At 39.9% G+C, this 25,054-nt stretch overlaps 1 protein-coding gene and 1 pseudogene across 1 annotated transcript in view; both read left to right on the top strand.

Annotated features, from left to right (window-relative positions):
* The window catches only part of ZNF112 (zinc finger protein 112), a 28,951-nt gene extending 4,798 nt beyond the window's left edge, over nt 1–24,153 (top strand). The window contains 6 exon segments of the mRNA XM_039866076.1: nt 8,049–8,095; nt 10,596–10,722; nt 13,916–14,011; nt 19,852–21,446; nt 21,448–21,497; nt 21,499–24,153. Coding sequence (XP_039722010.1) covers nt 8,081–8,095; nt 10,596–10,722; nt 13,916–14,011; nt 19,852–21,446; nt 21,448–21,497; nt 21,499–22,342 — 2,727 coding nt within the window. The 5' untranslated portion in view covers nt 8,049–8,080 and the 3' untranslated portion in view covers nt 22,343–24,153.
* On the top strand, nt 12,927–13,045 carry LOC120605390 (uncharacterized; annotated as a pseudogene).
* Nucleotides 24,154–25,054: the final 901 nt, after the last annotated feature.

Here is a 25,054-nt window from a genome sequence, read left to right as displayed (position 1 = left end):
TTGTCAGATGCTTTTCTGTGTTGATCATTATGGTTTTTTTTTTTTTTTCATCTTTATGCTTAACATAGTAGATTAGATTAATTTCCAAATATCGAAGCAGCCTTTCATTCCCAGGAGTAATCTCCCTTGTAAGTAGTATACTATTCTTTTTCTTTATTGTTTGATTGGATTTATTGATTTTTTTTTGAGAGTTTTTACAATCATGTTCGTAAGGGATGGTGACCCATAGGGGTTGTTTTTTTTTTTTTGGTATTGTCCTGGTCTTGTAGTAACAATTCTGGCCTTATAAAATGAGTTGAGAAGTAAGTGTTCCCTTTTCTTCTATTTTCAGAAAGAGATTGTGTAGAATTAATGTTATTTCTTTGTTAAATGTTTGGTAGAATCAACCAGTGACATCTTTCGGCTTGGAGATTATATATTTGGAAGTTTTTAATCTACGAATTCAATTTCAGAACTATTCATGTTATCTATTTAATCTTGGTTATGTTTTGGTAGTTTGTAACTGTCAAAGAATTAATCCACTTTATATAAGTTTTTAAATTTATGTTTCTAGAGTTGTTCATAGTATTCCTTTGTTTTTTAATGTCTGTCAAGTCTGTAGTGATACCTACTCCTTCGTTCCTGATACTGGTAATTTTTGTCATCTCATTTATTCTTTGACATTCTTTTTTTTTAATTTACTTATTTTAATTAGTTTCAAGCATACAGTACATCGGTTATACATCTATATAGTTTGTAAAACGATTCCCTCAATTGCTCCCTCCCTCCCCTGACCCTGCGCCTAGCCAACATATTAATGCTAACTGCATTCCCTATGCTGTGCTCCCCATCCCCGTGACCGTCCATAAGCTGCTAATTTGTACTTCTTTAACCCTTCACCCCATTCTCCCAGCCCCCCAAACCCTTTTCCCCTCTGTCTGTCACCAAATAGTCCACTATATTTGTGAGACTGTTTTTGATTAGTTTCTTTTTATTCTTTACATTCCGCATATAAGTGAAATCATATAGTGTTTATCTTTCTCTGTCTGACTTAAATACTTCCTAGGTCCATCAAAGCAGTATCTTTTTCCATCTCCTTTCTTTTAGTCTGTGGGTGTCTTTTAATCTGAAATGAGTGTGTCTTGTAGGCAGCATATGTGGGAGTCTTGTTTTCTTATCCATTTAGCCACTCTGTCATTTGGTTAGAGCACTTAATTCTTTTCCATTTAAGGTATTTATTGATAGGAATGTAGTTGTTACCATTCTTTATTACCTTTTTTTGATACGTGTTTTTTCTTCTTAAAGAAGTCCCTCCAGCATTTCCTGTAATCCTGGCGTGGTGGTGATAAATTCCTTTAGCTTATTTTTGTCTGGGAAACTCTTTATCTGTCCTTCAGCTCTAAATGATAGCTTTGCTGGATAAAGTATTCTTGGTTGTATATCCTGGGTCTTCATCCTGTCGAATATTTTTTGCCAAGCCCTTCTGTCCTGCATAGTTTCTTTTGAGAAATCAGCTGTCAGTCTTATGTGTGTTCTTTTATAGGTAACTATCTGTTTTTCTCTTGCTGCTTTTAATATTCTTTCTTTCTATTTAATCTTTGGCATTTTAATTATGATGTGTCTTGGTGTGGGCCTCTTTGGATCCCTGGTTTTTGGGATTCTCTGAGCTTCTTGGGGTTTTATGTCCATTTCCTTTACCAGGTTAGGGAAGTTTTCCATCATTTCTTCAAACAACTGTTCAACATCTTGATTTTCTTCAGTTATGCCAATCAGATGGATATTTGGACCCTTAATAGTGTCCCATATGCTCCTTAAATTATTTTTATAGTCTTGGCATGTTATCTTTTGCCATTCTGATTGCATGTCCTTGGCTTTCCTGTCCTCTAGATAGGGCATTTGATCCTTTTCTTTATTCATTTTGTTTATTCCTTTGTTTATTCCATTTAATATACTTCTCAGGTAATGTGTTCTGAAATAGACCGGTTTCCTTTTATAATTTTCCATTTCCATGGTTTTTATCTATCTTTGTTGAAGTTCTCACTGAATTTATCTACACTTCCCAAAAGTTCATTGAGCATCTTTATAACCAGTGTTGTGAACTCTGCATCTGTCAGATTGCCTGACTCCATTATATCTGGATCTCTGTTCTGTTCTTTCATAGGATTTCTGCGTCTTTGTCTTCCCATTTTGGCTGCCTTTCCGTGTCTGTTTCTATGTACGAAGCAAAACTCCTAAGTCTCCCGGTCTCAAGAGCCAAATAAAACTAATCAGAATCATTTCCCTTATATTTCGGTTGACCTATAACGTTGTTCCCATTATGTTCAGCTCTTTGAGCAACTGTTCTTGCCCAGTCTAACAATCTTAAACGAGGTTTTCCCCTCTGGACACATTTCTTTGGCTGCTACAATAAACATGATTTAATTAACTCATCACTGGTAAATTATTTACTTGGGTCAGAAATAAAAACTGAATATCTGGATAGTCAAAACTTGCTTTAGTTGTAGCCTCATTTTCATCATTTATTTTTGTTAAGAAATTCTGCTCCAATGAGATTTCATTTTAAATCTTCTAATTTTTCTGACCATTGTTTTACTGTGAATTGAGGATGTTTATGATGAGTAGTTAGTCTGATATTGTTCACATACATTATATTCGTTTGGCATAGCTATGTTGTCACTGCATTCGAAGCAAAAAGCTTTGCCAGCTAATTCAGTAACAAATATTTCAATTCCAGCGTGCCTTAAAAGTGTGGCATTTAAAGTCTGTTTTTTCTCTTCTTGTGATGTGACGAATATGTACTAGAAATAAAAATAATTAAAATGTTTTGGTGCAGCAGTACATGTGGCATTTGAATTGCTGCTGAGGCACAGCTGGACCGCTGTGATTTGTGTTGTGCTTAGCAGCAGTCCAAAGAAGTGAGTGGCACATGCAGTCTCTTTTGCAGCTACACGACTCTGCAGTTGTAGGAGGGAAGCAGCCAAAGGCAGCATATAAACAAATGAGCACAGCGATGCTACGATAAAGCTTCATGGACTGAAGTTTGAATTTCACAGAATTTTCATGTGTCATAAACTAATAGTCTTAAATTTTTTTTTTCCCAACTGTTAAAAAAATCAGTGTTAGTCCATCACTAAGAATGGTAAAAAAAAAAAACAAAAAACAACAAAAAAGTGTTAGCTCACAGCCTATTCCAAAACAAGCAGTGGGCTGTAATGGTCATGTTTTGCCAATCCCTGATTTTGTCTAGTATCTGTATTTTCTACTACATTGATTTATGTTTTATTTTAGATTTATTGGTTTATGCCTTATGTTTATCATTTTCTTTTTTTCTGTTTACTTTAGGTTTAATTTATTTGCCTTTTCCTAGTTCTTACCTTAGCTAATTAGTTTAAGACCGTTCTTCTTTTCTAACAAATGTATCACTGAAACATTTCTCTGTAATATCTACTTTGGCAGCAATTATCATTTAGCTGTGTAATACATTTTGATATGTTGCATTTTATGTGATTCCATTCAAAATATGTTCTAATTTGTGTGCGTGTGAGAGTGTGTGTGAAACTTGGGTCCATTGGTTGCGAGAAGTATGCTGTTTAATTTCTAAATGCTTCGAGAGTGTCCAGATACCTATTTGTTATTTATTTCTCATTTCTATTTTTTTAATTTTTTTATTTTTTAGATGAGGCAACCCTTGGTTGACCTCACAGATCGCAAGGACCTTGTCAGCTTACAATCCCTTATTTTTTATGCCTACAGCACCTGGTCTTCCTAGGTGGTCTCCCATCCAAGTATTAACCAGGCCCGACCCTGCTTAGCTTCTGAGATCAGATGAGACCGTATTTCTCATTTCTATTATAGAGAAAATATAGGACTTGAAATTCTTATAAAATTAATGTTTTATGAAAAATGCAATATCTGAAATATATTTATTTGATGAGCTCAGTAGCAGACTGGAAGTGACAAAGGAAAGGATCATTGAAATTGAAGATAGCTGAATATAAATATTGCAATCTGAGAAACAGAAAAAAAATGAAAAAATGAACACAGAAAAAAATGAAAAAATGAACACAGCCTTAGGGCTTTGTAGGACAATATCAAAAGTCTAGTGTTTGCGTCATTGGAGTCTTGGTAGGAGAGGAATATTCATGTGGAAGTTCTAGCAGGAAACTCCCCAGATTTGAGGGGCACACACATTTACAGATTCAGGAAGCTCAGTGAACACCAAATACAGTAGATTCAAAGAAAATCACTTCTGGATGCATTATAATCAAACTTCTGGAAATTTAAGATAAAAATTCTTGGATGTACCTAGAGAAAATGACACACCAAGTGTTGTAAAACAGTGATTCAAAAATCCGCAGATTTCTCATGGGAAACCACGGAGGCCAGAAAACATTGGAACGTTTTAAAGTGCTTAAAGAAAGGAATCTTCAACTCAAAATCATATACCTAGTAAAAATGTCCTTTGGCAATGAAGGGGAAAAATGTCATACCTATGCTAAAAAGGAGTGTTAAGGGAAGATCTTTAGGCTGAATACAGATGATACCGGATAGAAACTATGAACTTAAGAAATGAAAAAAGAGCAACAGAAATAGTAAGTGGCAGAATCAAGATCGAAGCTTGGCAGCTCGATCGATAGCCTGGGCTCTTGGCCAAAACATTGCTTTCATTAGATTGGCTAAGTGGGTTTTAGGAGATAATAAGTCTGCAGCAAAACCTATTAAAAGGTGCTCTGCAGCGGAGTGTTAAAAGCTAAGAGGACCTAGGATGCAGGTGGATAAACGACTAACCTATGGCTTGTTTTTGAAATCCCCCCTTCCTCCGCAGATAAGAATGGGCCACATTTGAAGGATTGTAAAAAGAAAAGAGGAATATTCTGCAGAGAGGGGATGTGGCCCACAAAGCCCCACATACTTACTATCTGCCTTTGTAAGAAAAAGTTGGCCAAACCCCCGCTCGAGATGGAAAGGGAAGGAGGGCCCAGGAACAGCACGTGCAAGGCCTGGAGGCTTTTCAATGAGATCATGTGATTTACGGGCCTGGGGATTACAGGGGCGAGAGGGTTTGGAGAAAAAAAATGAGCAGGCAGACATGAAGATTCCTCTGTGCGTGGCTTGCTGAGACCCTGGGCTATCCTAAAGGCATCAGGCAGCCATGCACGTATTTTAACCAAGAAAGGAACGTAATCAGACTTTATCAGACATGAAAAAAACAAGAACATTCTATAGGATGACCACTGTTTTAAACACCTGTTTAATATGAATTGCCTTATATTTTGAATTCTAAAGTCCCTTGGATGATTAGTGAGCCCTGTTGCTTGATGAAGCTGGTCAGGCAGGTTTAGACCGGAAGCCGGTCTTCATGTGAGTGTGTGAAGATACTCGCTACTCACAGTGCTGCTCTTTCCTCTCAGACAGTGGGGAGCAGTGCGGGGTTAAGGCTCAGAAGGCCTGCGTCTCAGGCCCCACTCTGCCGCTGGCTTGTGTGTTCTCCAGTCATTTCGTCAAGAGCCTGGCTGGCCTGGTGGTTAATTGCAGGGGCTCAGCTTGCCAACTGCTCTTATTCGTCTTAAAGTCTGTGGTTTGCGACCTTCTCTGAACACTAGTCACCTGGGCAGTAGGATTCCACTGTACACATGTACCACATCTTCTTTATTCAGTTCTCCTTACAGATCTCGGACTGTGGGCCTGGGCGTTGGGGTTATTACTTTTCAAATTTATAACATGTAAATTTCAGGTGTACAACTTTATAATACAACATCCATATACTCCACTGTGCGCTCACCACCCAAAGCCTGGTCTCCTTCCGTCACCACGTGTTTGACCCCTCTACCCTCTTCATCCTCCCCCAACCCCCTCTCCTCTGGTACCACCCTTCTGTTTATGAGTTTGTTTTGTTTGTGCGTTTGTTGCTTTCTGTTTTATATCCCACATGTGAGTGAAATCATATGGTTCTTGTCCGTTTTCATCTGACTTATTTCACTTAGCATGAAATTCAAGATCCATCCATGTTATCACAATATTTCACCTTTTAATGGCTGAATAGGATTCCACTGTACACATGTACCACATCTTCTTTATTCAGTCACGGCATTATTATTTTAAAACTCCCCAGTGATACCAGTGAGCGGGCATTTTGAAAGCCACTGTCCTAGTCATTAAGAACACGGACCGAGGGCGAAAACTCTGGCCACTCCGCTCACTAAATGGATAATCGTGTCCTAAACACTGAAAATCTCGATGCTTCAATATTCTCAGCTGTAAAAATTGTCCCAACCTCTCGGGTGGTTGTGAGGATTAAATGAGGCAGTTTCTCTAAAGCAGGGGTCCCCAACTGCCGGGCTGCGGATCGGTACCGGTCAGTGGCCTGTTAGGAACCGAGCCACACAGCAGGAGGTGAGCAGCAGGTGAGCAAAGCTTCATCCGTGTCTGCAGCTGCTCCCCAGCGCCAGCATCACTGCCTCAGCTCCACCTCAGATCCTCAGGCATTAGGTTCTCATGGGAGCACCAGTCCCTGGGGCCACAAAGGTTGGGGACCGCTGCTGGAAAGCACAGGATTTGGTGCTAGACTTGTCACCAACTTTCTGTTTCCTCATTCGCTCCGGGTACCCTCCGCCCCTCGTTATGTTGGAGCACTCCTGTCCGCTCCGAGGGGCTAACAGCTCTGTCACCCTCCGGGGCCGAGATCGGGCCTCAGTTTCTCATTTGAGCCCATCCAGCCCCTTCTCTTATCTGGGGGCCCTTTCCCATTCTCCCAAGGGATCCTGCTTTAACTCTCCTCCGGTGTCGAAGAGTGTGTAGTGTAATTGCTGATTTCCTAATTGGTCTCCCACACGAGGCTCTGAGCAAATAGTGATCTGGGAAGTACATCCCTTTTAGAAGGTGATCCATAAATGTCGGAGTAAACTCAACTTGTTTATTGCCAATTATACAACCAGGTTAATACCTGTTCTTGGAAGTTGTGCACACATTCTGTGGCTTCTGCAGCAGTGGCCTCGTGGCCAGGGACTGGGGAGGGGCGGCCATACCACTGGAGAAACAAAACCTGTCTGCAGTAGTGTTAGAAGGCTCTGCCTTATTCACAGCCCAGGATTAGCCCTCTTTGAGTTCTTTCTCTTCCACAGATGACCTTGAAGTTGCTTGGGAGCAGCAAATGAGGTTAATAACAGTAAATGTTGAGAACAGTGGATAACCTTAAAGAATAACCCAAGACATTAACCTGGTCTCCACATCCTCTCAGGGTTGGAGCACTGAGCCAGCGCTTTGCTCAGATGAGAAACATAGTAGCAGAACAGGCTTCTCTGATCTTTCCTACATCCACGTGGAAAGAGGGATGTGCCATTTGAGCCTCCTCTGGCTTCAGGAAGAATATCCACCAGCCATTAAACCTTTCAGAAGGGCGGTCTCAGTGTCTAAACATATGTTATTACCCGGGCCACAGATTATTAAATAAGTAGCCATAATCCCTGCCACCCAGATGTTTTATAAGACACACTTGGAAAGACAGTTTTATCATGTAGAATAGTACCTGCTTCTCTGCAGCTGCAAGAGAATAGAAAGTGTTGGTGTGGTCACAGCAGTTTTCCACTGATACTGCTACTCATTCTAATAGTCTAAAATCTTGGTTATTATCCTAATGTCATGGATCACAGACACGAAGCATTAGAGGAGTTGATTCACTTAACTATGGTTAAACAGAGAAAGCGGCGCCAGTATATAGCAGGTGCACAGCAAATATACAGCAGTGTCAGCTTTTGAAACAAATTGTCACCAGAGTCCGCTTTTAAGCAGTGCGTTCTGCTGCCTCTCCACTCCCACCTCTCCCAGGATCAGAATGAGTACCTTGGGAGCCCCGAGGTGTGTGAGGACTGCTGGGCAGAGCTGTGCAGGCTGCCCCATGCGCTGGGCATCCTTCCAGCACAGCCTAGCGGTAGCTGGAGTCCAGCCCACCCTCTGCCTGCTAGGACGCAGGTGGCAGCGTCTGTCGGCGGGAAGGGACCCCTCCTTCCATTTTACGCAAAGATATATTTCCCCTTCTCATGGCTGCTTATTGCCTTGTTCTGCCTTCTCAGGTCTCCGCCTTTCCCTAGGAAAAAAGGAGAAAATGACCAAGTTGCAGGTGAGTTGGATTTTTATTTCCGTCACGTAAAATGTTATTTCATTTCTCAGTAAGTGGACACGTTTTTTTTCTTTTCCTTGGCAAGTATAAAGAATGACAGCAGGCATTTAATACCATTTATGTGACATGCTTTTTGTTTCATTTTTTTAAATTTCCTGCTTTTACTTTTTTAATCATTTTATTTCACAAATAATAGCGTAAAAGAGAATAGAAATTTAAAGGATGAAAAAAACCACACGTTATTACCCTGCTTACAAATCACCTGTTTTTTTTTCCCCACCGTCATTTTTCATGTGCATTCATAACTGTACTTGCAATAATGGATACCATTTTGAATTGGTTTTTGTTTTCACTTAAAATTATAGCACTTAAGTTTTGTCATCTAATATTATTTCAATGAACTGTGGTAGCCCCACTTTTTAACTATTTCTCATGCACAAACTTTTGAGTTCTCAAGGATTCTTACCGTTATACACTGCAGTATCCATTCTCCTACACACAGTCTTTCCTAATAAAGCAATTCTGAGAGAATTCTAATGTAATTTGCCTTTATGTCCCAGGGACTCAAACTAAACTTTTTTTTTTTTTCCCCTAAGTGGTACCTCAGGTACTTTATAAAAAAGACTACCTAAAAGATGGTTTTGTCTAACAGGGTCATACTGAAGCTGAACTCAGAAAAAAATAGTGTTAGATGTTTTCATTACAAAAAGAGCTGGATTCTTTCTTTCCAGGACCTGAGGCTTTCTGTGTGTGTCTGTGTATCTTCATGTGCCTTGTATGTTTCACCATTCTTGTATTCATTTATTTTATCAGAGTATTTAGTTTAAAATTTTTTAATCATATTATGGGATGTGCAGGCACTTTCCATCTGTCACTTTATTCACTGCTCTATGGGGGACTTAGAGTCACGTGCACTATTAACATGAAGGTAAGAGGTTCACGTAAATTCAAGTTCTGCTCAGGTTCCTACAGAAGACAAGTGTCTGGCCAACTCCAAAGCCTCTGTCTTCTGGGTCAAGAATATCAGGCATATTCTGGGTGGAAGAGAAGCAGGAAAACTCTAGCCAAACCAGAGTTCTCGTTTAGAGACCGAGGCCTGCGGTTGTGATGTTTGGAGCTCCAGCCAAAACAAGTGCAGTGTTGAACAGGTCTTTATATAAACAAATTTCCCTACAGCAGAAAGTTACAAGACAACTATCAAAGTAGAATGAAAAATATTTACATGGTACATGGAAGAAAAGGCCTTGATGTCCCCAAAATGAACATTATTACAAAACAAGAACTAGAGATGACCAGTGAATATATAAAAAGTAAATCATCTTTATTACTAATGAACTTTGAAAAAATGTCAAAATAACTGGTTTTTACTTTCTAAATTACTTCTGATATTATAAAAAAAAAATTTTCTTTTAAGTATTCATGTTCAGTGTTGGCCAGGATATAGAGGTTTAGGGATTCATGCTTTCTTGGAAGAAGAATAAGCTGGAAAAATATTTTTGGAGGAAACACCTGCCATTATGATTTCAAAACTTTAAAGGTTATTATTCTTTAACATCACCATTTCTACTTTTTAAAATTCATTTTAAGGAGATAATCAACAGAGATTCAGGGACTAAGGTCTCTGTGAAAGGATTTTTTTTTTTTTTTTGCAACATCGTTTATAATAGATGATCTAAAACTCAGTGTGCATCGCTTCTCGGCCTTTTGGCTAAGATCAAGTGTAAAACTCAGTTTGCATTATTTGGGTCAGTTTATTATATTCTGGGTCACCAATTCCTTGAATGACTATGCAGCCCAGAAATGGGATGACAGATGTGATAATAATCATCACAATAATAGCTAACATATATTGGGTATTTCTGTGCCAAATGCTGTTCCTAAGCGCTTTACTTAAAGTCACTCATTTTATTACCAGTCCCCTAAGGTACAGTTGTCAGCATGCAGATCAGGAGCGGATGAGGAACTTGTCCAAGGTCACATAGCCAGCATGGGGTAGAGCATTCCAGTGGGGACACAGGCAGTCAGGCTCCAGAGCTGTGCCCACCCCCACGACCGTAAGTGCTGCACGCTCTGGGCGGACCACAGAGGAAGCTCCGTATACTTGAACACTAAGGGTGGGTGGCTGACAGCCTGTGAGTTCAGCAAAGTACATAAGTGGTGTGCGCGTTTGTGTGTAAAAGGGAAAACAGACTGTCACACACTATCAGAACTAAACCTTTTGTGAAGCAAATGCTATTATTCGTTGAAAAATATTAGCAGCCCATGATGCGGCAGCGTTCCGGGGACTGACCTGTAGGTGTGCTAAGAAAAGGTAGCAATTTAAAGTGCAAGGATTTCTTTTGGGAGCCCTTTTGGTGGATGGGATTAGCAGTGTGGAAGGCAAACAGGGGGCAGCTACTTCAATTTAACTCGGGCTCCTCAGAACGGTTTTCCATCCTTCACACTTTCGCTGTGCTTTCCCCCTTCCGTAAACATGGCCTGTGTGTGCTTGGCGTTGTAGGAGACAGTGACATTCAAGGACGTGGCTGTGGTCTTCACCGAGGAGGAGCTGGGGCTGCTGGACGCCGCCCAGAGGAAGCTGTACCGAGACGTGACGCTGGAGAACTTCAGGAACCTGGTCTCAGTGGGTGAGGATGGGCGGCCTCTGTCACCCAGTGTCAGCCTCCCGGGCTGTCTGTGTGCTCAGCTGTTTGAAGCTCTGGGGCTCCCGAAATCATTCTCCAAGCCTGGGCACCTGAGAGTCTTAATCATCCCTGTGCAGCACAGACGAGTTGTTTCTGATGTTATCGTCCAGGCAAAGATCTGTCCTTTGAACTCTAAGTGGGCGTATTGTGGCCCTGCCCCATCGGTTTGGCGTGAAATCAGTTGAGCGAGTTGCTCTAGCCTTTTTGTTTCTCGGGGGTACCAGTAACTGTTTCTTAACTTGATTTTTCAGAAGCATTTTGTTTTTTGCTTTAACAACGTATCCGTATGTAACTTCAAACTTACAGATCATTTACAAAAGTAAAAATGTAGAAGGAGGAACGCCCATAAGCTTTCACCTGGCTTCCCCTGCGGTAACGTTTACACCTTTGCTTTATCATTTATGCTCGTGTTTTCTCCCTCCATATAGTTTAGGGATGTCTATGAAAACATACATATACTCATAATATTTTGCCTGAACCGTTCGCAGGTAATTTACATTACCCGCACCATGACCCTTTATCTCTAATTATCGCCACGTACATGCAGAACTCGGGGTCCCCAAGACTGCACCCTCTCTGACACCAGTTCGGGGATCCACAGGACTCCCTCGGGCTTGATAATTAGCTAGAAAGGCTCTCAGAACTCACTGAAAGCTGTTATCCTCATGCTTACAGTTTATCAGTTTAAGGAAACAGGTTAAAATCAGTCAGCAGAAGAGGCACTTGTTTATCAGTTTAAGGAAACAGGTTAAAATCAGTCAGCAGAAGAGGCACAGTTTAAGGAAACAGGTTAAAATCAGTCAGCAGAAGAGGCACAGTTTAAGGAAACAGGTTAAAATCAGTCAGCAGAAGAGGCACTTGAGGCAGAGTCCAGGCATTTCCAGCACGAACTTCCGGTTGTCTTCTTCCTTAGAGTCGTGGACGGCGCTGACTCTCCCCAGCAGTGACATGTGACAGTGCACACGGAGCACTACAGCCCGAGCCTGGGTGTCTAGAGCTTTCACTGGGGCTCGGACAGTCAGTGGAGATGTAGTTGGATACCTGTGTGGCCAACTGTAGTTTCCAGCCCCTCTAGAAATCAAGCTGGTAGCACATAGCCCCAAGACCCTGTCGTAAACCACAGTGTTAAATTATCTGGTGTCACCTAAGGCCCCCAGGTTAAAAAAAAGACACTCCCATCAGGCAGGACATTCCAGGGGCTTAGAGATCACCTTCCAGGAGCCAAAGGCAAATATTTAGCATCCAGTGATGCTTCTTGCCTTGTCCAGTCTTTGCCACGATACTTATAAATGACGATTTTCTGACTTAGAACTTCTTTCGCGTTTAGCAGTCGGCATTTGGCATTCTACAGTGAGCAGGACCCCCCCACCCCAAACACACTTCTCAATCATTTATTTATTTTTTGTTCGTAGGGACTTATGAATTCTTTTTTTAAATGGCTTATGATTTATTGCTGTAATTATTTGGGTGCTAAAATTGTCCCAGATCTGGCCCCTTTAGCTGACTCCTATGCCCTCATAATATGCCCTAACATTTTTTTAACACTTCCTTACTTTACGCTCATCTTTTAGTTTGTACTAGTTCTGGAATCTTCCATGTCTTTATTAGAGAATGGTATTTAACACCAAGGTCTTGACGTTGCCAGTGTGGTGTTTTGTTTCTTGGTCTCATGAGATAGAGCTAGGAGGTAGGGATGTGTGTGTGTGTGTGTGTGTGCGTGCGCGCGCACACATACATATGCACACACATGTATTCATAGGTATACACAAAAACGTGTATATACCTATGAATACAAGTTCAATTTCATTCAAAATAAGAGAAATGTTAATTAAAATTATACCAAAATACCATTTTTCACCCATGAGATTGGCAAAAATTTTTAAACTTAATACGATGCTTTTTTGGGCAAAGCTGTGGGGAGTAAAGCATTTTCATACATTGAAAGTAGGAATGCAAAATGATATATCCTTCAGGATATATGTTCATGAGGGGAATTTGACAATATCCAGCAAAATTATATGTTTATCCTTTTCCAGCAATTCACTCCTAGGAATTTTCCCTAAAGATAGCAAAGTGCAAAAGAGCATTAATAGCATACTACAATCTCTATAAAAAAGAAGGGGAAATAAATAAATGTATGTATTTCTGTCTACGGCCATGCCACCCTGAACAAGCCCGATCCCGTCTGATCTCGGAGGCTAAGCAGAGTCGGGCCTGGTTAGTATTTGGATGGGAGACCACCTGGGAAGACCAGGTGCTATAGGTGTAAAAAATAAAAAAATAAAGGATTGTAAACTGACAAGGTCCTTGCAATCTGTGAGGTCAACCAAAGTTTGCCTCGCCTAAAAACAAACAGATAAACAAATAAATATGTATTTCTGCTTATTCGTATAAGAAGAAACACAAGAATCAGAAAATCACAAAGTTAATTTCTTACAGCAAATGGAGGTAACAGTATGGAAGGAATGTGGGAGAGAGTCACACCTGTCCAAGTATACCTTTTTGTCTAGTTTGGACTTTTGAAAATATATTACTTCAACATATTATAAAAATTAAATCAGAATACAAAGGGATGATAATCTAAAACTAAAAGAAAAATGGAACAAATGAACTTGGTCATATTTGAAATTACTACCATAACCACACTGAAGAGAGAAAAGAAAGAACTCATGTAGTTAAGAAGGAACACAGTATTTAACTATATGCCCTTAGTTTTAGGTACAGCGGGCGGGGGATGGGAGAATGAATTGTGATCCCGAACATGTTATTACATGGGTTTGTTGTAGTGGTATGTGGAAGGGGCCATTCTGAAACTATTTTACGTGTATTACAGGTACCAAGGTGATTCAATGGAGATGGTATAGTTTTTTCAACAGGTGGTGTGGAAACCTCTGGACAGCTATACATATCTATATACCTGCCTCACACCTCATGAAAAAATTAACTCAAAGTGGGTGAGACCTAATGTAAATCTAAAAGTATGAAACTCCTATTAGGAAACATAGGTGCAGATCTTCATGAACTTGAGTTAGGCCAAGGGTTTGTAGATAGGACACCAAAAGCATGAATCAAAAGAAAGAAAAAAAATTGGACTTCTTCAGAATTTAAAAGTTGTGTTCTCGTCGCCTTTTTATAGGGAGTCAGCCCCTCAAACCAGACCTGATATTCCAGCTGGAGAGAGAAGAAAAGCTTTCAAGGGTGGAGACAGAAACCCAGAGAGATGGGTGTTCAGGTGAGAACCGTCCAGCGGTAACCCAGCAGCCAGAGCCCCTCCTCAAACGAGTCAGAACATGTCCCTTCTCCATTTAAACTCTCCAGTGGCTTCCTAGTCCACGCATAGGAAAATCTAAAGTACTTAAAGTGGCCCATTAGCCCTTAAGGTGCCTATCCTCTCAACCCCTCTAGCTTTCCATATTCACCTATTATTTCTGTTTGCTCATTCATTCTGATCCAGCTGCACTGCCCCATCGCTGCGCATCAGACCTGCCAACTATGCTTCTGCTTCAGGGTCCTCGACTTGCATTTCTCTGTGCCTTGAATGAATGAATTGGTTAATAGATTCACGGTCTTCACTGTCATCAGCCTTCCTTGAGCTAGCTAGTAGGTATAGAATAAATCGGTGTCATCAAAGGATACTCCAGAATGTTGTTTGTCATCTGATGAATGCCTGTCCTAATTCTGTTAGGTGTCCTTGAGTATTCATACATAGGTAGCCATTTTTCCTGAAAGGTTAAGAATTGCCAACTAGAGTGAGTATCAAACGTGATCAGTGCCAACATTATGATTGACTCTTCCCTTGCAGCAAGTGTGACACTTTTGGTTTGTTGGCAACTTCCTTATTCATATGCCCGTCTCTTTATCTTCTCATTCTGTCCTCTCCTCTCACCTTCCCATCCTCTTAACACCTATATAGTCTCTTGACTTAGCTACAGTTTTGAAGTGGAATTTTCAAGTTGGTCATTTATGTGAGTCTCAACATTCTGGTAATGTTTCTTGGATTCCCAAGACTCTGACATCAAAAGCCACTATCACAACCATAGCTGGGGATGCTGCTGGGTAGGAAAGAGTCAGTAGAATATTTCTAAACAAATTACTTCACTTCTATAATATTTCGTGGCCAGCTCAGTTACGATTCGGGGTAATATATGGTGCAGTACACTCTTTAGAGCAGGAGTCAGCAAACTTTTTCTCTAAGGGTCCAGATAGTGAATATTTTAGGCTTTGCCAGCCACATATGGTCTCTGTCACATATATTCCTTTGTTTTTTTCCTTAAACCATTTTTTAAAATAAACAACTATTCTGAGCTTCTGGGCCGTATAAGAACAGACCTAAGGACAGAGCATGCCTGTCCCCCTGCCTGATAGCATCAGTAGGAACATAATGTCACATTTTAAAATACCTTATTGAATTTTTTCTGTATACTGACAGATTTATAGTAATTACTGTAGCCTTATAGTAATGCAAAAACTTGATAACGTATATTCTTATTTTTAAGATACTAATTTGTCTCTCTCATGATACTTTGGAGAAATCCGTCCCATTCTAATATTGTAACTTTTTTTGTCGTGGCTGCTTGATATTCCAATACGGGGCTGTAATATACCTGTTTCAGCCATTTCCCATTTGCAATTCATGAATGTTAGCTTATTTTTTTCCCTTTTTTTTTTTTTAATCTAATATAGAAAGTACAGCAATAAAATGTCCTTGGATACTAACGATATTTCTATGGAACAAATTACCTGGTGATTGATTCAGAAATTCATAGATAAAAAAACATGCCTTACTGAGCTTTAACTTTGCAATTGTAACCAAAGGAACATAATCACCCCCCATTGGCTTTCCTGCAGCCTGTAGGAACTGACTTAATTGACTGGGGCAAAGAAACATTTTAAAAATGAGGATTCTTACAACCGCTGTCTTGGCAGGTCTCCTGTAGGAGAAATATCACCATTTCCATTTACACTGGGAAAGAAAAAGATGTCAATAAACAACAACTTCTAAACTATTTCTGCTAATTCGCAAGATTTCCTAGTTACAGCCCATCCATCTCTTCAGAAGTCAGCTCCACGTTAGGTTACCTAGTTTCCCTTTTCCCTGTGCCAGGCAAGGAAGATTCCAGGTCAAAGAAACATGACATGTAAAGAGTAGCAGCCTTTTTTCAAGTGATAATTTGTTTCTTATATTTTGAAACTTCAGGTATGCATGAAACCAAGGTACAAACCTACCTATTCATATTTTCCTAAGTTTCCATATTTGACCTTTGCATTTGAGCCTTGCACTTGTTTTAATCATGGATTTTATACTTTCCTTAGCTATTCAGACCAGTGGTTTTTCACCTTTTTGGGCCATGACCCTCACCATGTAATATAACCCAGTACAGACCTAAGAAGCATACACGTCTGCATATTTGAAGCAAGCATTTTGTGCAGTGATAATCCTCGCATGCAACGCACCTCTGATATTTTCTGTCCTTTTTTAAAATTGCATCTCACGATCCACTATATTGATTGCAGGCTTCACTAATAGTTCCCCATCGTTTATCGTCTCACGCTGTTATAGGCCCTACATCCAAAAGTCTATATCTAGCAATATCCCATAATCTATTTTCAAAAATACAATCTTCCCCACCAGCTGTTAAATTTTGTATTTGGAAAGTGGTAAGAAAAATGATTTTACTTATAATAAAACAGATGATTTGTCATCCATATCTACCTGTCCGTCCACGTAAGCAAAGAAAATCTGTTTTCGTGGAATTGCCTAGTTAATTCTGTCAGAGGTGGAGAGTCAGCATCCCATTAGAGCCACCTGCGGCTGTTGCTGAGATAAGGCATCATGGTCCCCAAAGGCTCTGAAAACTGATCCTTTGCCAGCATGATTCTTTAACACTTCTGGTCACTGCTGATGCAATCACAGGCTCCCATCTGGATTGGAGAGCAGTTTCTGGTCCAGAAGGTCAGGTAGACGTCTCCACACCATCGAAAACATCATTGGCCTAGAAACCAAGGGCTCCTGGGCTTTTCTTTTTACCCCCACAGCAAATCATTTGATTTTCTTTTCCAAAGCCATCTCTAATTGTACACAAACGACCCACTTCATTAAGCAGGAGATCCTCACTGAGTAATCTCCATCTCACAAGTAACAAAAGTGCTCCTGTAACTTATCTTGCTCATTCTTCTGTGTCCTTTTAGTAATTTCTGGTTCCAGCTAGATCTGAATTTACTAAACATTTCAGGAAAGTATTTGGCAATTTTTATTTCCTCCACGGGAAGAGACTAGAAAGCAGCGACCTCCATGTCAGCACGCAGTATGATCTCTGGCAATGTGGTACACCAAACCCACAGAGAGGGCTGCTGCTTCTCACTAGGGATGCACTTCCATGTTCTCATTAGCAAATCCTTGTAGCTAAACAGATCTCGATCCCTCCCAGTTTGTATGTCTAGCTACTGACTCTTAGAAAGTCTGGGGACAGAATGACAAACTGCAAGGCAGATGGCAAGGTCTTGACAGGAGGCATGTTGTGAGATTTTTATATCTCTCAACCGCACACTCATCAGGAGCAGCTTGGGCAGAAGTGTGTACATGTGTGTATGTGTGCATGCGCATGCACACCACACACACACACACACACACACACACACACACACACCCTTCCCCCCACGAAATGGCACAGTTCATCTGAGTCTGATGACTCTTCCAATGTCCTGAGGGACTCTGCGAGTAGTAGCACCATTTGGGCACCTTTAGGAAACCCAGAAGATGAACTTTCCTTCCAGTTAAGACCAAAGTATTTCCAGAACATATATTAAGCTCTTTCACTATTGAAGCTTCTCTAGCTTTAGCACTAATCTTTTTTTTTTATGCTGTGAGTCTACCGGGAGAGTGAGATTTCTCCAGCATTATCTTTAAACAATCTCTCACAGATATTGTTTCTTCTACTCTGATCTTCTCTGTCCCGAGTTGAATGTCATTTCCCACAGTGAAAAAGAGGAATAGCTGAATAGATGTTTTCCTAAGAGACTGTCCCTAAGCATTCCTCTTCTCTAATTCTGCTTCTTTTAGGGTAAAATTATCTAGCGCTGAACAAAAAAACCTTTCCTTTACTATCTATCAGCAGGTCTCGGAGAGCTGTTCTCATCTGTTTCTGTTTCCTTCAATAATTTCAGTTCCTTTATGGCTTAATTAGAATATCAAAACAAACATCACTGTCTTAATTGTTGCTTCAGTTGTAACTTTATATGTTAACGTAACCTTAACTAAAACTTAAATTTTAACACAACCTTTCATTGGATATTTTGCGATGTCTTACGTGTGCCAATCAGATGTTGACCAGGCATTACAATTTCTTGCCAAAATTTCCTTTTTCGTAGAAAATTTACTACATTTGCATTAACTAACCGAAGACGTAAAGAACATATGGATAAAATGGCATGCTGCTAATGATATATGACAAATCTGCTTTAAAAATTATATATATGCTTAATCACTTTTTTATTACAATATTTAGATGACTTTTGTCATTAATAGGGGTTCTGACATCTGATCTCTGGCCAATTTTATGATATAAGACAAAAAGCAGTCGTTGTTTTCTGCATTTCACTTCCTTGGCCCCATTTCACATAACCCTGTTCTTGTTTTCATAACATGGTATATTTTCCCTGTGGACTGAGTTAAAACGATAGCTTGGTAGCATGGAGTTGAACTTGGAGTCATTGTCAGTGTCCATTATTTACAAGATAGAATGCTTCTTCTCAAGCTCACATGAAATGTTCACCAAGAGAGACCACATCCAGGGCCATAAAACACACTTTAACAAATTTAAAAGAATGAATACCATAAAAGTCTGTTCTCAGACCACTGTGGAATTAAACTAGAAATCAATAAATTAAATAACTGGAAAATCCCAAAATACATGGAGATTAAACAGCACACTTCTAAATAACACATGGGTCAAAGAAGAAATCTCAAGAGAAATTTACAAATATTTTGAACAAAATGAAAATGAAAATACAACTTATCAAAATTTGGGGGATGCAACGAAAGCAGTGCTTAGAGGAAAATTTGTAGCATTCAATGCATGTAGTAGAAAAGAAGAAAGATCTAAAATTAATCATCTAAGCTTCTATCTTAGGAAACTAGAAAAAGAAGAGCAAATTAAATCCAAAGTAAGGAGAAGACAAGAATAAGAATTGGAGCAGAAATCAGTGAAATTGAAAATAGGAAATCAACAGAAAAACAATGAAACCGAAAGGTGGTTCTTTGAAAAGATGAATAAAATTGATAAGCTTCTTCCACGCTAACTAAAAAAAACGGAGATAGAGGATACAAATTACTATTAGAAATGAAAGAAGGGACATGACTACAGAATCTATGGGCATTAAAAAGATAATAATATGAACAAATTTTGTGGCCACAGATTTGATAACCTTGATGAAATGAACCAATACCATGAAAAACAGTTTGTCAAAACTTACACAAGAAAAAATAGACAATCTGAATAGGCCTATATCTGTTAAAGAAATTGAATCAATAATTAATAATCTCCTAAAACGGAAGGATAGAACTCATTCAGTTGTGAGGAAAAGAAGTAGAAACAGGAAGTATTCTAAAGGTTAAAATACTCTGATGAAGAGAGAGAAGCCCCAGATATGGTTAAGAGAGTAGTCTGCACAGCAGCTTAGGTATTAGTCTGTAATCAAAACATTTTTGTTTCTGTATCTTCTACTGTCCAGAAAATGCCTTTCTCCTTGGGTTCTCCAGGCAACTAGTAATAAACCCATGATAATACTCGTATGGTTTTACTAGGCCTTTTGAATAGGGCCATAGTGTTTGTGTTGCAAAGCCCTGATTTCAAAGTGTATAAATAGCCTGAAGTATATGATAAAGTAGAAGAATAATTCTACTTTATATTCAAAGCCAAAGAAGAGCCATTTCTAAGTATTCTTAGAGGTGGTAACATGAATTTTCCTCTGGTTCATTGAAGTTTCATGCCATGACATAAGTGTAAAATCTTGAAATCGCTGAATAAAAGCATTTTACTTGTGCGCATGTCTAAATTCTCTTTATCCTTATAGGAACCAAGAATCAACATGATATGGAGAGTATTCAAGATGTAGAATTAAGGTACTTTTCCCCTGAAGAGCTTTCCACCTGGCAGTCCTGGCAACAGCGTGCAGGCGGATTACCCAGGTGTCAAGATGCCATGAAAAACTTTCAAGGGAATATTTCTAAGTTGGAAAATCAAGGTGATTCCCCATGTCAGGTTTGGACAGGAATACCAGTTCGGATTTCTGAAGATGGGAACTATACATTGACTCATATAAGAGATGTTTCCAGTTACACAAAAAATCAAGAATTTTCACCTTGGCGAGCCCAGAATTCTTGGAGGAAAATGTATCTGATAGGGTCACATAATTATAAGTGTAGATGTCAGCAAATTTCCATGAAACATAACTTCTGTAAGTGTGACAGCGTCAGTTGTATCTCACATCACAACGATAATCTGGGAGTACACAGAACAGAAAAAAACTACAGTTGCCATGACTGTGGAGAAGAAATCATGAAGGTTTCATTGCTTAATGAAGACTTAATTCAAACAGGGCCAAAGCCTTTCCCCTGTGATGAGCACAGAACAGCCTTCCGCGATGACATTCACTCTGAGTTTCATCAGCAGTTACACTTAGAAGGGGAGCCCCGTGCATACAGCCTACAAGGAAAGGGCTGTGGTTATACTTCAGTTCTTCATTTTCACCGAAGGGTTCATAGAGGAGAGGTTTGCATGTTTGAGAGTTCACATCTGCCATCCCATCAGAGAATATATACAGAGGAGAAGCCATGTCAGTGTGGGTGTGGTCAGAACTTTAACCGGCGCTCCTCCCTTCACACTTATGAACTTATTCACGCGGGAGAGACAGCCTGTAGATGCAACATTTATGAGAAAGCCTTCAGTCATAGCTTAGATCTTAATAATATTTTTAGGGTTCGTACTGGGGGGAAACACCATGAATATGAGGAGAATGGGAATGTCTTTAATCTGAGTTCTTGTCTTCAAGTTCATCAGAAAATCCACGCTGAAGAGAAACTATACACAGATGTGGAGTGCGAAAAGGGTTTCATTTGTAGCTCAAATCTTAACCTTCAGCACAGAATTCACGTGGAGGAGAGTCCCTATAATTCTGAGGGCTGTGATAATGGCTTCGGTCTGGCCTCACATTTTCAGGACCTTGAGATAGTTCACACTAGGGAAGAACCGTGCAAACGTTATACATGTGGTAACAGCTTCAGCCCAAATTCCTATCTTCAAGGCCATCAGAAAATTCACATTGGAGAGAAACCTTACAAGGAGTGTGGGAACGGCTTCAATTGGAGTTCTAAACTTAAAAATCATCAGCGAGTCCACCCTGGAGAGAAGCCGTACAAGTGCAATGCTTGTGGTAAAGGTTTCAGTCACAGGTCAGTTCTCAACGTCCATCAGAGAGTTCACACAGGAGAGAAGCCTTATAAATGTGAAGAGTGTGATAAGGGCTTCAGTCGGAGTTCGTACCTTCAAGCCCATCAGAGAGTCCACACTGGAGAAAAACCGTACAAATGTGAGGAGTGTGGGAAGGGATTCAGTCGCAATTCATACCTCCAGGGCCACCAGAGAGTTCACACTGGAGAGAAACCACCACCACCAGTGTGAGGAGTGTGCTGGGAAAGGCTTCCGGCAGGTTCACCTTATAAAGGCCATCAGTTCACACTGGAGAAAAACCATTCAAATGTGAGGAGTGTGGGAAGGGATTCAGTTGGAGCTTTAATCTTCAAATCCATCAGAGAGTCCACACAGGAGAGAAACCCTATAAATGTGGAGAATGTGGTAAGGGATTCAGTAAGGCCTCAACTCTTCTGGCCCATCAGAGAGTTCATACAGGAGAGAAGCCATACCACTGTGATGAGTGCGGTAAGAGCTTCAGTCAGAGATCGTACCTTCAAAGCCATCAGAGTGTCCACACTGGAGAGAGACCATATATATGTGAGGTATGTGGGAAAGGCTTCAGCCAGAGAGCATATCTTCAGGGTCATCAGAGAGTCCACACTAGAGTGAAACCATATAAATGTGAGATGTGTGGAAAGGGCTTCAGCCAGAGTTCACGCCTTGAAGCACATCGGAGGGTCCACACAGGGGGGAAACCATACAAGTGTGAGGTGTGCACGAAGGGCTTCAGTGAGAGTTCACGCCTCCAGGCCCATCAGAGGGTCCACACAGAAGGGAGACCCTATAAGTGCGAACAATGCGGTAAGGGTTTCAGTGGATTTTCAAGTCTTCAAGCCCATCACAGAGTCCACACCGGGGAGAAACCATATAAATGTGAGGTGTGCGGAAAGAGGTTCAGTCAGAGATCAAACCTTCAGGCCCATCAGAGAGTCCACACAGGAGAGAAACCATACAAATGTGATGCGTGTGGTAAGGGCTTCCGTTGGAGCTCAGGTCTTCTGATTCATCAAAGAGTCCATAGTGGCGATAAATTCTATAAAAATGAGTACGGTAAGGACTATTCTTCATCAGAGAATCCGTACAGAAATTAAGTTATGTAAAATGGTATTATCTTTTGTTTTGGTTTTGTTTTGAAGTCCTCAAATGGGACCTGAATTTTCCCATTCACTGGAGTTCTTACAGTAGAAAAAGAATTTCTTCCGTGAAAATGTAATGTTTCTACCCAACCTCAATATTTACAGTAGTCAGGAGACCATACAGCAGCAACATCTAATGAGAGGGTTTCCATAAGTGATTTTGTCATAACTGTAACATCAGTGATCACACGTGACTTTAACTAGTTGCACCAGGGCTTATAAAAGATAAGTGTATGGTCAGAAATTTAACAAAAATACAGTGGTGAGTATGCCTAAATCTATGTCCGCTGGAATGTAGCCTAGTGAGGAGCCTTGTTCACTGCTAAGTCTAAAAGCCATGACATCGCATAACTCAGTGTAGGTGCTCAGTACTTTTGCTAGATAACTAAAAGTGTGTAAAGGTATCATGTTTGAAATTTTTATTAAGTTCGTTCCCCCCTCCCCCCAAAAAATTTTAAATGTATTTGGAGAAGGAATCATGCAAGTAACCTTAATATAAGCACTTCAGTTAGATATTATTTAAATGTAGAACATTGAGCAATATTGCAATCTGAAATTACATAAATTTGGTTGTAACCCTGTTGGGATTGGCTTTTGTCCTTTGTCTCGTCTTAAGCAGGGATGAGCTGAATTTCTTACCATTTGGTCTCTTTCTGTATACCATCAGTTTAAGTTTAGGGGTGTGTGTGTGTGTGTGTGTGTGTACACATATGTGCACTTTAAATGACAATGCAAACTGATAAACAATGTTTCTGGTTAACTTTGAAAAAACGGAACACTGCATTTTACATAATCGAATTTTTACTCCTGCTCTGTGTGTTAAGGCAGCATTTTACTGTAATATTTGGAAAGTGTCAGAAATGATTACTAATGAAAAATACTTTCTTAATAAATGTCAAAATTATAATAGTTGGTTTTTTAGTCTCCGTATTTCCATCAAAGTCCTTTTGATCTGACTGATTTCTAAGAGTTATAGCCCTTGTCCAATTTAAAGCTCCTTAGGCAAGACCCGTGACAAGTTTGGAGGACTTTTATTTTGTCGAGTTCTCCATCCCCACCCGTACTTCTCCCACTCACACAAAGAAAGGAAAAAGCTTGAATTTTTCTAAATATTTTATCAAACGTTGATTATGAGGATAGGATTGTCTTTTTCTTGGTAGCATGTGTTCAAGAACAATGTATTCTGTTGGTGAGAGTGAAAAATGTCTGTTAGAGAAGAGTCATATAATATATGTCAAACTGTAAAACGTGCATACCCATCTGGAAAGCACAGAATAATAATTTATGATAAAATAGTGAGAAGGGATGGGTACAGTGAGGGTAATTTTTTTTTGTTTAATAATTTTTATTGTTTCAGTTATGGCCAACGTACAGTATTATTCCACGATCTTGGCCAGAACTCAAGGGTAATTTTTGAACTGGAAATAGGAGTTTGAATAAGTTTCTCTATGTTCCTATAAGATGGAACTCCAGAAAGTGTGGAATTGATCTATAATGATAGAAATGGATCATGCATAGTGTTTAGTGAAAATGTGCATTGTACCTTCATAATACCCAGTTACTTACGTCTATACATATGTTTGAATACATGCTTAGAGATAATGTATGAAAGATTACTCACCGTCATGTATACAGTGGTTTTCTCTGGCAGGCATTTTTGGCTTAGTCTTTTCTTTTTTATACTTCATTTAAAAACTTGACAGTTAACATCGACCAATTTTACCAAAGTAATAAACTACTGAGTTATTCGTCCCTATATGTAAGAACTCATGCTGTCATTGCTCTATTTCACCAGATAACATTAAAGAATAAAACCTCTGAAATGAATCTTCAAAATTCTCTAGATTTTTGATACAGACAAATTAGGTGTCAGCAACTTTATCTTTCTGTGAAATTTCTTTAGGTCTCAAAACCCATGCAGCCTAGAATGTCCTAGTGAAATTCAGTAGCACTGTAAATCGGTGCATCCTAGTCTTTCTGTCAGGTTTCCCCCTGTTGGATGAATGGGGTGACCAAGGCCCTGGCTTAGCCTGGCTTCCATTGCGTTAGTTCAGATTTCAGTGTCATGGGAAGTCCAGTGCGTCTAATGTATTTCTTTGCTATCATCATTTCCCAGGGAAAATCATGAGCGCTCATGGTGGTTTTATCAGTTAGGATTCTTTTAGCTGTAACACAAAATGTAACTTAGAGTTGTTGAAACCAAAAATATTTCCGAATTCATATAACTATGAAAAGATACAGGCTGAGTTAAGACTTGGATCTGGGTCAGAGAGGCTTTATGTGACTTTTCTTAAATTCTGTCCTTTTGTGTGAACTCTTGTCTTCAGATTGCTCACAAGATGGCAATATCACCTGCTTTTTTGTTCACAGCCGGGGAAGAGAGCCGCTGTCTCATTTTTAGTGTAATGCTTTCCTAGCTCCCCCAATGCGTAACATGTCTGAGCTCTCCAGTCCCCACTCAAAACTGAGACTAAAACCAAGGCAATAAAGAATATCCCTGGCTCCCCTAAATAGGCAAGTTTGCTCCTGGTGACAAGCAATAGCAGGTTACATTGGGAAAATAGCAAGAACACGGACAGAGAATTCTTCTGTGGCACAGGTGCCAAAGGCCAGGATGGAACAGAAACATCAAGAAAAATTCTCCATCACTCCAGCCCCCATACAAAG

This window comes from Pteropus medius, unplaced genomic scaffold, assembly GCF_902729225.1.
Source record: "Pteropus medius unplaced genomic scaffold, Ma_sr-lr_union100, whole genome shotgun sequence".
NCBI classification, from domain to species: domain Eukaryota; kingdom Metazoa; phylum Chordata; class Mammalia; order Chiroptera; family Pteropodidae; genus Pteropus; species Pteropus medius.
This window is presented reverse-complemented; position numbering and strand designations above follow the sequence as displayed.